Below are 16,163 nucleotides of genomic sequence, written 5' to 3' on the forward strand. Positions count from 1 at the left end.
GGTGCAGAGTGTGTCACAAGAGGGGGATACGGAAGGACACCACTACTCAATGTGACACGTTCCCCGATCAGCCGGGCCTCTGCATTGACGGTTGCTTCAGGGAGTATCACACTTCCATGGAGTACTAAATTTATATCCCAATTTAGCACTGACATCGGATAAAAAAAAAATGGTTCTCAGACTTGAGACACCCACCGCGTCAGTAATAATCTCCTCTATAAAAATGCCCATGACCTAACCCCCCAGATTAACACGGTGCAGAAAAAAAAGAAAAAAAAAGGTGCAAAATAAGATTTTTTTTTGTCAACTTACATAATAAAAAGTTTAATAGCAAGTGATCAAAAAGTCATATAGCCCCCAAAATAGTGCCAATAAAACCGTCCGCTCATCCCGCAAAAAATGAGCCCCCACATAAGATAATCGGATAAAAAAATAAAATAAAATTACACTTAGACTTTAGAGATACAAAAAAAATGTTTTTGTATCTAAGAGGATAATATAGTCTAAAACCTAAATAAATGTAAAAAAAAGTAGACTTATTAGGTATCGCCGCGTCCGTAAGAATCTCCTCTATAAAAATATCCGATGACCTAACCCCCCAGATTAACACGGTCAAAAAAAAAAAAAACAGTGCCAAAACCGCTATTTTTGGCACTTTTCCATTTCAATTGTTTTTTTCCGGTAGCAAAACAAAGGTTAACAACTAAACAAAAGTTAATATTTATTACCCTGATACTGCAGTTTACAGAAATGCCACATTTGTGGTCGTAAACTGCTGTATCAGTAAAAGGGAGGCCGCAAAAGGAAAGGACCGACATGGTTTCTGGAAGGCCGATTTTGATGGCCTTTTTTATTGACACCATGTCCCATTTGAAGCTCCCCTGATGCCCCCCTAGAGTAAAAACTCCCTAAAAGTGACCCCATCTAAGAAACTACACCACTCAAGGTATTCAAAACTGATTATACAAACTTTATTAATCCTTTAGGTGTTCCTCAACAGTTAATGGCAAATGGAGATGAAATTTCTGAATTTCAATTTTTGGTAACCTTGCCTCACAAAAATCTAATATAGAGCAACCAAAAATTATATGTACCCTAAAAATAGTCCCCAAAAAAATGCCACCTTATCCCGTAGTTTCCAAAATGGAGTCACTTTTAGGGAGTTTCTACTCCAGGGGTGCATCAGGGGGGTTGAAACAGGACACGGTGTAAATAAACCGGTCCATAAAAATCAGCCCTCCAAAAACCAAACGGCGCACCTTTCCCTCTACGCCACGCTGTGTGGCCGTACAGTAGTAGAAACCAACCTCGCCACTGGGCTTCGGAGGGGCCTGGCTACCAGCCTCTTGCCTCAGGATTATGGCCCATACTAACTTTAAAGGAGCAGACAGACTGGCCGCACAGCTTAAATCTATGGAACTGTTTTGGGCAGGAAATTGTGCCTGCGGTCGGTCATAAAGGACTTCCACTTAACTTTTGATCCGCTGGATGATCCATAATTATATCACAGACAGAAGGGAGGATTTTGTGTATTTGGGTGGTGATTCCTGTCCTGTTGTTCCCACATGTGTATTGGTGATTTCCCTTTGTCTTGAGAGATAATTGGATTACTCCTCGGGTGTCTCCAGGGCAGAGAGGAGGAAACCATGATGCATTGTGGGGATGTATTGTGTCTGTCTATCCTGCAGTGCTGCATATCTGTCCTATGTCATAGTCTTCATTCTGGTCCCCTAGGGGCGTGTCCACCAGATGGGGACCTGCATAAATACAGGCGGGTAGCCCTCAATAAAGTGTTCCTGTTTTACCCTTTATCATGTTGAGGCTGATGTTTGGGTAACTGATCAACGCTGGGGATTGCTATACGCTGGGAGATTTGCTATACTCCCCTGGCTATAACTACTAGCTCTTTTAAGAGCTGTTCCTGCTCTCTGGTTTTAGGAGAGGTTCACCCACTGGAGCCTGGAGCCTTGTCGTAGGTCCAGGGTGGGTAGGAGACGGTGAGACCTCAACCAAGCTTCGGCGGTTCGTGGGGTCTGCAGTGCGTACGGTGTCAAGTGGAGTGCTTGGAGTCCTCGGAAAGCACTATCAGCACCTATCAACGGAGGGTGCTAGGCGTTCCGTTACAGGGTCAATTTTAGGGAGTTTCTACTCTAGGGGTGCATCAGGGGGGCTTCAAATGGGACATGGTGTAAATAAACCAGTCCAGCAAAATCTGCCTTCCAAAAACCAAATGGCGCACCTTTCACTCTACGCCCCGCTGTGTGGCTGTACAGTAGTTTACGGCCACATATGGGGTGTTTCTGTAAACGGCAGAGTCAGGGCAATAAAGATACAGTCTTGTTTGGCTGTTAACCCTTGCTTTGTTAGTGGAAAAAAATGGGTTAAAATGGAAAATTAGGCAAAAAAATGAAATTCTCAAATTTCATCCCCATTTGCCAATAACTCTTGTGCAACACCTAAAGGGTTAACAAAGTTTGTAAAATCAGTTTTGAATACCTTGAGGGGTGTAGTTTATAGAATGGGGTCATTTTTGGGTGGTTTCTATTATGTAAGCCTCGCAAAGTGACTTCAGACCTGTAGTGGTCCCTAAAAATTGGGTTTTTGTAAATTTCTGAAAAATTTCAAGATTTACTTCTAAACTTCTAAGCCTTGTAACATCCCCAAAAAATAAAATATAATTCCCAAAATAATTCAAACATGAAGTAGACATATGGGGAATGTAAAGTCATCACAATTTTTGGGGGTATTACTATGTATTACAGAAGTAGAGAAACTGAAACTTTGAAATTTGCAAATTTTTCAATATTTTTGGTAAATTAGGTATTTTTTAATGCAAAAAATAATAATTTTTTTGACTTCATTTTACCAGTGTCATGAAGTACAATATGTGACAAAAAAACTATCTCAGAATGGCCTGGATAAGTCAAAGCGTTTTAAAGTTATCAGCACTTAAAGTGACACTGGTCAGATTTGCAAAAAATGGCCTGGTCCTTAAAGTGAAATAAGGCTGTGTCCCTAAGGGGTTAAAGGGCATCTTTCAGAAGATTTGTGCCTATGAAACTGGCTGACCTGTTACATGTGCACTTGGCAGCTGAAGGAATCTGTGTTGGTCCCATGTTTATGTGTCCACATTGCTGAGAAACATTATGTAATATATGCAAATTAGTCTCTAGGAGCAACTGGGGAGTTGCCATTACACCAGGGGAGGGCTGGCAGCCTTAGTCCTTGGGGGCAAATCTAGTCAAGTGGCCCATTTTAGCCCCACCCATTATCAAAAGCCCCTCCTACGTATAATAGGCCACTCCCAACAAACACTGTACCGCTGACATTCTATAGTTGAGGCCTGTCTCTACACATCATACGGAGAGGGGAGGCCTGTCCTGGCTGCACTGCCTGCTTCACATTATACAGTAAACAGCCGGCTACAGCCAGGAAGCTCCTCCGCTTTCCTCCCTCCCCAGATCCTGCTCAAGGCCTGCGGTTCCCCCCCACCATCTGCCACCCGCCCGTGGCCTGCTGCCCCCTTTGGCCGTCCTCACCCAGCTCTGAATCCTCCCTCTGCAAATGCCAGGGGGAGGAGCCAGAGCATCTCCTCTCCTACATAGCGCCTCATACCTCTTACATCCAGTGATGTCCCCTTTGTTGTAGACGTTCTCTTTCTTTATCTTCTCCATTCAGACCAGACCGCCATGATGATTTTTCTGCTATTTCCCGTCTCTGCAGAGATTGAGAAACAGACATTAGTTTCCCACATTTCCATCATCTTCACATCTTCTGAACACCCTTTCCTGTCACCCCCAAAACTATACTGCAGAAACAGTCCCCCTGGAAATACCACTACCACACAGATAGCGCCCCCTTCAACAATTATTGGCACACGGTGCTCTAAAACATAACTGCGCTCAGACACTAATAGTATAAAGATAATGTCCCCCAAAAATAATTGTGCTAAGCTGATACTGTGCCAGCCCCCCCCCCCCCCCCAAAGTAACAGTGCTCCCCAAAATCCCACCAATAGAAATAATTCTCTGCCAGAGCACACTTAGTAGTAATAATGCCCCTATAGTGCCCTAGTAATCATGTTCCTCATAGCCCCCCAGTAGTAGTAAAGCTCCCCATAATACCCCCTAGTAGTAATAATTCGCCCTATAATATGACAGTACATGAAATACCCCCGCTTAGTGCCCGCAGTTGAGCTAATGTCCCCATAATGTATGCCAGTATAAAATACCCCTATATAGTGCCCCAGTAAATGCCCTCATAGTGCTCCTCTCCCCCTTCCCCATAATGTCCCCCATAATATGCCAGTAAAAAAAATGCCCCTTCTTAGTGCCCCAGCAGATGCCCCTATAGTGCTCCTCTCCCCCACAATGTGCCAGTAAAAAATTCTCCTTCTTAGTGCCACCATATCCCCCAATAGTGCTCCACTCCCCCATAGTGCCGCCAAATAATGCCCCATAGTGCCGCTCTCCCCTATAGTGCCCCCCATAATGTGCCAATAATTAAAAAAAAGCCCCTTTAGAGCCCCCAGATACCCCAATAGTGCTCCTCTCCCCCATGGTGCCCCCCCATAATGTGCCAGTAAGAAATGCCCCCATAGTGCCAGCTCCCCTCATAGTGCCAGCTCCCCCCATAGTACAGCCCCCCATAGTGCCAGCCCCCCCATAGTGCCAGCTCCCCCATAGTGCCAGCTCCCCCTATAGTGCAAGCCCCCCCATAGTGCCAGCTCGCCCATAGCCATAGTGCCAGCCCCCCCCCCGCAAAAAAAAAAAAAAAAAACTCTGAGGAATAAAAAAAAAACTTATAATAAATGATTTGATAAAGACGGCCCAGCGGCCGTTTTTTTTAGGGCGGCCCGGGGGGCAATTGCCTCCCTGCCCCCCCGGGCCCAGCCCGCCCCTGCGTTACACAGAGTCTCTGCTCTCTCGGCACTTTGATTGACAGGTCCAGGCGTGATTACATGTTCACTGCCTGTCCCTGTCAGTCAAACTGCAGAGGGCGTGGCAGTTGCAGATAGAGCTGAGGCTCTAGGTGTAACGGTAACACCCCCATTGCTCCTAGAGGCTCATCTGCATATAATAAAACATAATTTTTCTCAGCAATGCGGGCACATATGAACATGGAGCCAACACAGATGCCTTCAGCTGCCAAGCGCACATGTAACAGGTCAGCCAGTGTCATAGGTACAGATCTGCTGACAGATGTCCTTTAATGATTGAAAAACAGAAGACCTTCCAGCTCCATGGGGTAAGTAAAGCGTACAAAACTTTTATTTCATAGATATTAAAATAATCCACAGAATCTGAATTGCACCAACGCTTACATGTTTTGATTGCAGCCATGACCTTAATTGGGGCCGTGATCGAAACACGTAAGATTGGTGCAATTCCGACACTGTGGATTATTTTAATATCTATGAAATCAAAGTTTTGGAAGTTTTACTTACCCCATGGAGTGTTCTGTTTTTGGAAATCTCATCCGCTTGGCTGGAGCGGAGTCCATGCACCAGGGTTTGTCTTTTTGCTCTCGACATTACACTGGTGCACATGGCTTCTCTCTATGGCACCTCGCCATTACATGACCTAAATTAGCCATGCCCTTTCTCTAGACAACTTTCAAATATTATGAGGGTAGATTTTTAATTATATTGTGGTCACTAAAAGTCTGAACTGGGCCAGTAGACTTCTATGTAGGGATGAGCTAACTTCTGTTTCCAAGTTCGGCGTACATGGTTCAGGTTATGGAAAAATCCTGCTATGGATTCCGAATTACGTTATGGTCCGCGGTAGCGGAATCCGTAATGCGATTCTTCGATAAGCAGAACTCTGGACGCCAACACTAGTTCGATGCTCTGTGCAGCAACCGTACTACAATTCTGTCAAAATCCTAGTTTTAACACCTAAAACCTAGGGGATAACCAAGCAGGTTATGATAATAGGGGTCTATACCCAAAATAGCTCTCCACCTCTGCTTATTAGAATAAATGACAGTGGTTCTGCAGCCAGTCTTTAGCACGTGTAAAGCAACATGCGATGGAATCTGACAACCACAACATGGCCGACTTTATCCAGTCAAATTCACCGCTTTGCGTGATGACGTACACCTATTTGATTCTGATTGGCTCCATATCCCATACTGCTAGTTGTGCCTAAACTCCATGCGCTGTAAGGACCCGGTCCAGCAGTGCGCCGTGAAGACCTTGCCTCCTTCGTATTGTTATTTTATATGGCATTACTAATCTTCATTAACAGTGCCCACGTGACTTAGGCATGTCACGTGACCGCGTGACATCACGAGGCCCTTACGGCGCATGGGATTGAGACATTCCCGATGGGAATTTGCCCACTCTGTGCTTTATCTGACGCGGGGTACAAAGGGGCGGCGTGTGGAGGTGAGCGCTGTGGACCGGTGCGGGTGACAGCTGCGGCATGACGTGTGCGTTCTTACGCTCTGTGGCGGGATTATCGGCAGGTCACTAGGCGCTTGCGTGTTGGAGACGGTGGAGTGAGCGGGTTTACTACTACTGCTGTGCTGGTAACGTAGACTCCCTGAGGGCGGGATCCGCTGGGGTATCATTGTGGGCATATCATGGCCGTGGACGCTCATAGAACCTGTAGGAATGATTGGTTTCTTATGGACATGTGCCCTGTATCTTACCATCCCTGAGGCTGCTTTCACACTGTTTTTGGTGGGTTTTTTTATTTTCTAAAATGCAGCGTGTGTTTCCCCCCTCCCTAGATGTTTTGCATCTGTATTGGAAAGACGCCATGAAGAAATCACTTGGGGGGAGTTTATCTAAGACCCATGTCATAAATTCAGTGCATACTCCGCCAGTCCGCACGCCTGAATTGAAACCAGCACTACTGGCCCTGTATTAGGCTCCATTCACACGTCCGTGTAAGGGGTCCGCAAACTGTGGAACGGGTGCGGACCCATTCATTCTCTATGGGGACAGAATGGATGCGGAGAACACACTCTGTGCTCTCTGCCTCCGCATTTCCGGAGAGTGCTTCCGGTTTGCGGCTCCGGAAGAAAATAGAGCATGTCCTCAATTGCGGACAAGAATAGAGAGTTCTATGGGGTGCCGACCGGGTGTATTGCGCATCCACAATGCACTACGGATGTCTGAATGGACCCTTAGGCCTCTTTCACACGGGCGTTGCGGGAACATGCGCAATTTTTCCGCGCGAGTGCAAAACATTGTAATGCGTTTTGCACTCTCGTGAGAAAAATCGCGCATGTTTGGTACCCAAACCCGAACTTCTTCGCAGAAGTTCAGGCTTGGGATCTGTGTTCTGTAGATTGTATTATTTTCCCTTTATAACATGGTTATAAGGGAAAATATTAGCATTCTGAATACAGAATGCATAGTAAAATAGCGCTGGAGGGGTTAAAAAAAAAAATAATAATAATTTAACTCACCTTAGTCCACTTGCTCACGCAGCCCGGCTTTTCTTCTGTCTTCATCTTAGCCTTGTGCAGGAACAGGACCTGTGGTGACGTCACTCCGGTCATCACATGGTCCATCACCATGGTAAAAGATCATGTGATGACCGAAGTGACGTCACCACAGGTCCTTTTCCTGCAATCAGCAAAGGAGACAGAAGAGAAGCCAGGCTGCCCGAGCATGTGGACTAAGGTGAGTTTAATTATTTTTTATTTTTTTAACCCCTCCAGCGCTATTTTACTATGCATTCTGTATTCAGAATGCTATTATTTTCCCTTATAACCATGTCTCCATCCTGATCGTCTCCTAGTAACCGTGTGTGAAAATCGCACCGCATCCGCACTTGCTTGCGGATGCTTGCGATTTATACGCAACCCCATTCATTTCTATGGGGCCTGCGTTACGTGAAAAACGCACAAAGAGGAGCATGCTGCAATTTTCACGCAATGCACAAGTGATGCGTGAAAATCACCGCTCGTGTGCACAGCCCCATAGAAATTAATGGGTCAGTATTCAGTGCGGGTGCAATGCGTTCAACTTACGCATTGCATCCGCGCGGAATACTCGCCCGTGTGAAAGGGGCCTTACAGTACTCATTTATGTCAGAAAACCCTGTGTAAATGATAATAAATGTGCTCCCCCGCCACAACCCTTTACTAAAGTGTCAAAGGTGGCAGGGAAACTCCACTTGTGCCTATATTTAGCTGCAGTAGAATTTAAGAAGTTGCAAATCCAGGGTTTCCAACTTGGGGCTGGTAATTATCACGGTATGCAAAAAAAAAAGTACCACAAAAAAAAAGCCAGAGCCAAATTCATGTGTGAGGGTCTTGAAGGCCTTGTGTGCCTATAACTCCAATAGTCAGAACACCTGAGCCACTTCAGACTAGGAATGGTGGCACTGCAGACAAGTGGGCATTGTCCAGAAATCCATCATTTCTACCCAGCAGCCTGCCTCCCCTACTGGAAGGATCTGGCTCTCCATCTTCCAGTCCAGGGTTTGTTTTCTTCCTCATCGACATGGTCCTGATCCTTTCAGTAGTAGAGGCAGGCTGCGACACCTGTTAGAAATTGTATGTATTCATGAACAACCCCTTTAACCCCTAGAGTACCTTGCGATTTTGCATTTTTCACTCCCCGATTTCCCATAGTCCTAACTTTTTTATTCTTCTGTTCAAATAGCCTTATGAGGGCTTATTTTTTGTGGCGAAAGTTGTACTTTTTAATGGCACCATTTACGGTTGCATACAATGTAGTGGGAAGCGGAAAAAAGATTCCAAATGGAGTGGAATTGGGGAAAAAATTAAATTGGGTAATCTGTCCTGGTGCCTTCCCCCCCCTCCATGTGAGCCCTGCTTCCGCCATCTGTCCCCCCCCCCCTCCCCCATCCATATCCATGTATCCTGCCCCTGATGCAGTCCTGTCCCTCCATCTGTGCCCCCTCAATGCTGGCCGTACCCCCCTCATTTCCAGCGCTGCCCCTATTTGTGCCCCCTGCCCCCGATGCGGTCCCCCTGTTGTGTTTGATGGCAGCGGCTCGGGAATGGAGCCGCCATCAGCAGCGAGTGTCAGCTGTATGCTGACACTCTGCTGTAACCCCTTAGATGCAGCGGCATCAATGCGGTTAATAGAGGGAGGGGGCTCCCTCTCTCAACCATCAGGGCTGCCGCGCTGCGATGGCGGCATCCGGTGTTGCCACCTACAGGAAATCTGATAGTATTATACTTTGCAATGCAAGAGCATTGCAAAGTATAGTACAGCCATCAGCCCCACTGGATCTTCAATAGAGACTTGATAAAAAAAAATGTGAAAATAATAAGTTAAAATAAATAAAAAAATAAAACTGTGTCAAAAAAAGCCAATTTTGTCAAACAAAATGGTACCAATAAAACGTCACGTCATCCCGCAAAAAATGAGACCCTACATAAGAAAATCGTTCAAAAAATTAAACTATAGCTCTCAGAACATGGAGACACTAAAACATAATTTTTTTTTTAAATTTCAAATATGCTATTATTGTGTTAAAGTGAAATAAATAAAAAGTGTACATATTGGGTATCGCCGCATCCGCAACAACCAGATCGATAAAAAGATCAAATGACCTAACCCCTCAGGTGAACACCATAAAAAATATAAACAGTGCTAAAAAAGCCATTTTTGTCACCTTGCATCACAAAAAGTGCAACACCAAGCGATCAAAAAGGCATATGCCCCCCAAAATAGTACCAATCAAACCGTCACCTCATCCCAAAAAAAATGATACCCTATTTAAGATAATCGCCCAAAAAATAAAAAAGCCATGGCTCTCAGACTATGGAGACACTAAAACATCATTTATTTATTTTTTTGTTTCAGAAATGCTATTATTGTGAAACATAAATAAGAAAAGGTATACATATTAGGTATTGCCATGTCCGTAACGATCTGCTCTATATGACCTAACCCCTCAGATGAACGCTGTAAAAATAAATAAAAACTGTTCCAAAACAGCCAATTTTTGGGTCACCTTGCCACATAGTGTAATAATGAATGATCAAAAAAATCCTATGTACCCAAAAATGGTACCAATAAAAACCTCAACTCTTTCTGCAAAAAATGAGCCCCTGCACAAGACGATCGGCAGAAAAAAATTAAATAAATATGGTGTTCAGAAAATGGAGACACAAACATAATTTATTTTTCAAAAATGCTTTATGTAAAACAAACAAAGTAGACATATTTACATGTCTACTTACATGCACATGATCTACTCTGTCAGGTGAATCTTGCACGATCTACCTGAGAAGAGTCAAATCTATTCATAATCTCCTGCTCTCCCGCCCATCTGCTGATAATTGGCAGTTCTCTCCTAGAGAGAAAGGGAGAAAACTAAGTACAAGACTGTCAGTCATCAGCAGGTGGGCAGGAATTCATGAATAACCTTGACTCTTCTCAGGTAGATTTGACTCTTCTCAGGTAGATTTGACTCTTCTCAGGTAGATTTGACTCTTCTCAGGTAGATTTGACTCTTCTCAGGTAGATTTGACTCTTCTCAGGTAGATTTGACTCTTCTCAGGTCCAGGGCTACAATGCTTATGATGCTGGTTCTCAGCAACCACTTACTTTTAGCTCATGAGTGACACAGCGCTGAGATCAGCATTGCTGTCACTATTTTATGCTGACCTCATTATGGTCAGCATAAAGTTGATGACAGGTTCCCTTTTAACCTTTTGAATTACAGAGGTAACTTTGAGTCTACAACTATTAGGGTGCTTTTGGATGGACGTAAAGGTCCCTTTACACATTTACATGCCATTGCTCTTCCCCATCCTGTCTCGCTGTTTACACTGCATGTTCTGCCACTGGGAAATAGGGATCGACCGATTATTGGTTTTACCGATATTATCGGCTGATATTCAGTATTTTGCCGATATTCCGATAACATATTGGGAACACAGATCGCGCTGCTGACGGCGCTCTCCGCGTTCCCTCAGCAGCACAGGGGAGAAGGAAGCAGTGTCTCCCTCCCCCTGTGCTGCCACTGCCGCCAATGAGAGGAAGGAGGACAAGAGAAGGGGAGGGGTTATGGCCACTGCGCCACCAATGAAGATAAGCCTTTCATTAATTCTTATACAGGAGGCGGGAGCTGGCTGCAGAATCGCATAGCCGGCTCCCGACCTCTATGAGCAATAGCAGCGACCTGCGGTAGTTAACCCCTCAGGTGCCGCGGATCGCAGCTACCGCTCATAGAGGTCGGGAGCCGGCTATGTGATTCTGCAGCCAGCTCCCGCCTCCTGTTTTTGAATGAATGAGAGATTTCTCTTAATTGGTGGCGCAGTGTGCCCCCCCCCCCCCAAGCCCCCCAGTATTAATCATTGGTGGCGCAGTGCGCTTCCCCAAGTATTAATCATTGGTGGCGCAGTGCGCCCCCATCCCAGTAGTAAAAACATTGGTGGCGCAGTGTGCCCCCCCCAAGCCCCCCAGTATTAATCATTGGTGGCGCAGTGCGCCCCCACCCCAGTATTAAAAACATTGGTGGCGCAGTGCGCCCCCCCCCCCAAACCCCCCCCCCCCAGTATTAATCATTGGTGGCAGTGACCACAGGATCCCCTCTCCCCTGCTCCTCCGATCGGAGCCCCAGCAGTGTAATCCTGGGGCTCCGATCGGTTACCATGGCAGCCAGGTGTGTATTCGGCGCAGTGAGTGAAGGCCGCTCTCCTGGTGCCGGCTTCCTCACTGTGACGTAGTTGGCGCAGTGAGGAATCCGGCACCAGGAGCGCATAATTCACTGCCTGTGCCGAATACGGAAGTGAACGGCGCAGGCGCGGGATTTAGTCAGCGATGCTGCGAACTGTGACATCAATCAAGAGGACCTGGGCGGGATAAAGGGTGAGTAGACGGAGCCTCTAGGTGTTGATTTTGCGCCCACATAGCACCTAGAGGCTCATTAGCATATAATAAAAGTGCTTATTTTATCAGAACGGCTGCAGGGAGAAATGTAAAAAACATACTGTTATGTAGTGCTGACATTAGCCATGTGCTAATGTCAGTCAGCTACATAACGTTATTTCTGGTGGTAGAAACCCTTTAAGAAAAATACATTTACAGACACTTGAATTATTTGTATATTTGTTCGTTTATACATTATTTTTATTTTTTTACTAATTGAGTTTTTCTTTTTTGTAGATTGTTCACACATCACTTCTGGATTAGACTTTGGTGCCATTTGAACAATGGAAATCCTTCGAAAACTAAATGAGCTTGACTGCAGTCGGTGCAGTTTTCACGGTGCAGACTATAAGAGTGTCCAGATCCATATGGGAACTATACATCCAGAATTTTGTGAAGAAATTGATACTGGTGGTTTGGGAAAACTGGTATTTTACCAGAAGAGTGCAAGATTGTTCCACTGTCACAGATGTTTTTTCACAAGCAAAGTGTTCTCGAATGTGTATTACCATATCTTGGGTCAGCACGCAGAACCTGACAAGTCAATCAATAAATTAAAACCCATTTTAAAGCCTAAATCAGAAAAAAGCTTTGAAAGAAACGATTCTGAAAGTATGGTCAGTGAAGATGAAAAATCTATAGATGAGAAATTCAAGTTGAAAGAAGTAAAATCTGAAGAAAATGACACGCTTACTTCTTGGCCAGAAAACGTGCCATGCCAGGTAACCCAAGATAGTTCTGACATTGAACTTAAAAGCAGCAGTAGCAGCAGCATGGAGAAGAAGGCAAGAGCCATCTTCCCGGAAACTAAAGACTCTAGCTGTGACCCTGAATCTAGCAGCAGTAGTGATAACATTAGCACAGAGAAGTCTGCACACGCAAATTTGGGGGTTGAGTTTTCTGATGTTGCTTCTTCACCTTCAAAAGATATACCTGAGTTTTCTGATGAAGACTATGGACCTGCCCTGCCTGGTGGCCTACCACATTTTTCTGATGAAGAAACTGTAACTCAATCAAAAGATGTTCAGGAGTCTTCAGAAGATGATGTCTTACCTGACCAATCTAGAGGGATTGAGGATATTTCTGAAGATGAGATGCCACTGGAAGAAAAACCTATACATAATATATCTGAAGATGAAAGTGTTCCAGTTCCGTCAAAGCCAGAAGATTCCTCCTCGGAGGAGGAAATGGCGGCTCCAGTTAAAGACATGATGGAGTTTTCTGATGAGGAGGATGAAGATAATATGGCATTGTCAAAGGCAGACATGGAGTTTTCAGAAGAGGAGGAGGTAATTAATGAGCGTAAAAATGTAGAGACCACAAATGCCTCTAAAAATGTAATGGATTTTTCTGAAGAGGAGGAAACTACAAATGCATCAAGAAATGTGATGGAGTTTTCAGAAGAGGAAGAAACCCCGGGTTTATCAAAGGACATTATGGAGTTTTCAGAAGAGGATGACGACGATGATGATGCAGCCCCTGCAATTTCAAAGAGTATTATGGAGTTTTCAGAAGAGGAGGACATTTCTCCTCAATCAAAAGATATGCCCAAATATTTAGAGGGTAACTCAACGCCAACTCAATCAAAAGACTCTGAGTATGCTGAAGATGCTGATGCATCTGTGTTCAAGGGCTCATCACCGTTTTCAGAAGATGAAACGCTAGATGAATGTACTTCAGTACGTCCAAGGGACTTGGTAGATAAATCTAAGAGTCTCACAGATACAGCACACTTGTCAGGAGCTGCACATTTTTCAGAGTTTGCAGGTACTCCATCATGGTCCAAAGATGGACTTGACACTTCTGACTCTGGGGACGTTTCTCTAAGTGCTCCAGACACTTTGGAAGTATCTGATGATAAAGATAGTTATCTGAAAGATGAGGAAATAATGCAACACGTCAAACGTGTTAAAGCAAGGTATCAGTGCATGCTGTGTGACTATAGGCCTTTGAAAAAAGGGCCTATTGTGCACCATTTGATCACCAGACATAACATGCCTAGCCCTTTTGTATGTAAAACATGTGGGGAGACCTTTGTAGTGGAGACCCATCTGAAAACCCATCTATCTTCCCACACAAAAGGTTTGTATAAATGTCATCGTTGTAATTTTCAAACTGATCATCCAAGGGGTTTTAAAAAACACCAGACACATTGTGAGAGATGCCACAAAGATGATTCAAGTAAGCCTGTTGTGGGCTTCCAGGAAGAAGACCATGAAGAGCCATGACTTCATTAAACTTTGGCTAGACTTTGACATTTCATTCTGAACTAGGAAATAGAGGTGCCCAATTTCTTCTGAAATTACCAGACCCTTACTTGGCTTAGAGAAGAAGAATTTTAGATGGTGTACAGGTTAGGCTACTTTCGCATTACATTTTTTGCGGATCTGTCATGGATCTGCAAAAAAACGCTTAACTTACCAGAATACAACCGCATGCATCATACTTGAACGGATCCGGTTGTATTATGTCTTCTATAGTCATGACAGATCCGTCTTGAACACCATTTAAAGTCAATAGGGGACGGATCTTTTTTCTATTGTCTTGCCCTGCACCCCATCGTGGACAGAAAAACGCTGCAGGCAGCGTTTTGGTGTCCACCTCCAGAGTGGAATGGTGACTGAACGGAGGCAAACTAATGCATTCTGAGCGGATCCTTTTCCATTCAGAATGCATTAGGGCAAAAACTGACCGTTTTGGACCCTTTGTGAGAGCCCTGAACGGATCTCAGAAACGGAAAGCCAAAACGCCAGTGTGAAAGTAGCCTTAGAAAACTACATTAAAATGTTCTCAAAGATTTAACTATCTTTCTTTGTAGAAAAAAAGAACATAGATCATGTTTGTAAGGCTAATTTCACACTGGCGTTTTGGCTTTCCGTTTCTGAGATCCATTTAGGGCTCTCACAAGCGGTCCAAAACGGATCAGTTTGGTCCTAATGCATTCTGAATGGAAAAAGATCCGCTCAGAATTCATCAGTTTGCCTCCGTTCAGTCACCATTCCGCTCTCGAGCCGGACACCAAAACGCTGCCTGCTGTCCGCCTGATGAAGCGGACACAATCAGTCTGTGCAGATCCATGACTAATCCGCACCAAACGCGAGTATGAAAGTAGCCTAAGCAGTGATGTTGCCTACACAGTGGTCAGGTGGCCTTTTGTGGGTATTACTTGCAGTTCGCTGAACTCAACGTTGATGCAGTGCTCAAAATGGTTGAGTAGGTATGTTGTATACTGAAGATCTATTTCACTTCTTAAGGCCTCTTTCACACGACCATTATTTTATTTTTTTCTGTTCGCAGGCTGTTTTTTGCGTTCCGTATACGGAACCATTCATTTCGGTGGTTCCGCAAAAAAAAGGAATGTACTCCGTATGCATTCCGTTTTTCCGTTCTGATGAAAGATAGAACATGTCCTATTATTGCCCGCAAATCACGTTCCGTGGCTCCATTCAAGTCAATGGGTCCGCCAAAAAAAAAGGAACATACCCGTTTTTGCAGAACAATCCATTTAAAATTTTTATGCCCAGCCCAATTTTTTTCTATGTAATTACTGTATACGCAATACGGAAAAAGAACTGAAACGGAACAACCGATCCGTGCAAAACACTGAAAAAGCCATACGGTTGTGTGAAAGAGGCCTAAATCTGTGATTTCTGCCAGCAAACACGTTGCTTAGAAAAATATCTTCTTTCCTCTAGTAGTAAGTTGTATTTTGTCTTTGACTCCACACTGGGTCTTTATTTGTGAAAGTGTTGCCTGCATTGACCATAATAGCATCATTCTCCACAATGTAAAGAGAGGAGATTTCTTCTCAGCAGTGTTTTTCATAAATAAGGTTTTTCATACTGTGAACATTTCATGTGCAGTGTTGGCAAAGGTCTTCTTGATTTTTGCCACTATTGCGATTTTTTTCTTTTTTCATATGTACTATCCTGTTCTGCCAACTTTTTTTTTTCTGCTGCCTGTTGGTGTATTGGTACATGTTTGTTTTGTAGTTTTGCCGAAATGTGTTTGTATGATAAAGTTGTCTTATTTAACTCATCTGTTGACTGTACTGATTGTTTTAACATTGATGTCTGGCACAGTTTTAAGCCATGTTCACACTTTCATCTTTTCAGCACACTTTCTTCTGGTGCATCTTATTCATTGTGAAAAAACAACACAGCCACCAGAAGTTACATAAAATTACTATTAAAGTTATTCCTATTTTTGCATGTGATAATCATAACTCCTGAATATTGATACATTGTCTTTGCAACATCATTTGTGTGCTTTTTGGAGGGGGGGAAACGTG

The 16,163-nt window shown here is 44.2% G+C and overlaps 1 protein-coding gene across 3 annotated transcripts; it reads left to right on the forward strand.

Moving 5' to 3' along the window:
- The first annotated feature begins 6,262 nt into the window (after positions 1-6,262).
- LOC120995654 (chromosome alignment-maintaining phosphoprotein 1-like) lies at positions 6,263-15,134 on the forward strand. Of its 3 annotated transcripts, none has more exons than XM_040425004.1 (3): positions 6,263-6,391; positions 12,110-14,331; positions 14,936-15,134. In XM_040425004.1, the coding sequence occupies exon 2, from the start codon at positions 12,157-12,159 to the stop codon at positions 14,098-14,100; it is 1,944 nt and encodes a 647-aa protein (XP_040280938.1). In that variant the 5' UTR covers positions 6,263-6,391; positions 12,110-12,156; the 3' UTR covers positions 14,101-14,331; positions 14,936-15,134. The 3 variants fall into 3 exon arrangements, with proteins under 3 accessions (XP_040280938.1, XP_040280939.1, XP_040280937.1); XM_040425005.1 differs by having other exon boundaries at positions 6,351-6,435; XM_040425003.1 differs by lacking the exon at positions 6,263-6,391 and adding an exon at positions 6,411-6,534.
- The last annotated feature ends 1,029 nt before the right edge of the window (positions 15,135-16,163 follow it).

Source organism: Bufo bufo, chromosome 3 (genome assembly GCF_905171765.1).
Source record: "Bufo bufo chromosome 3, aBufBuf1.1, whole genome shotgun sequence".
NCBI lineage: Eukaryota > Metazoa > Chordata > Amphibia > Anura > Bufonidae > Bufo > Bufo bufo.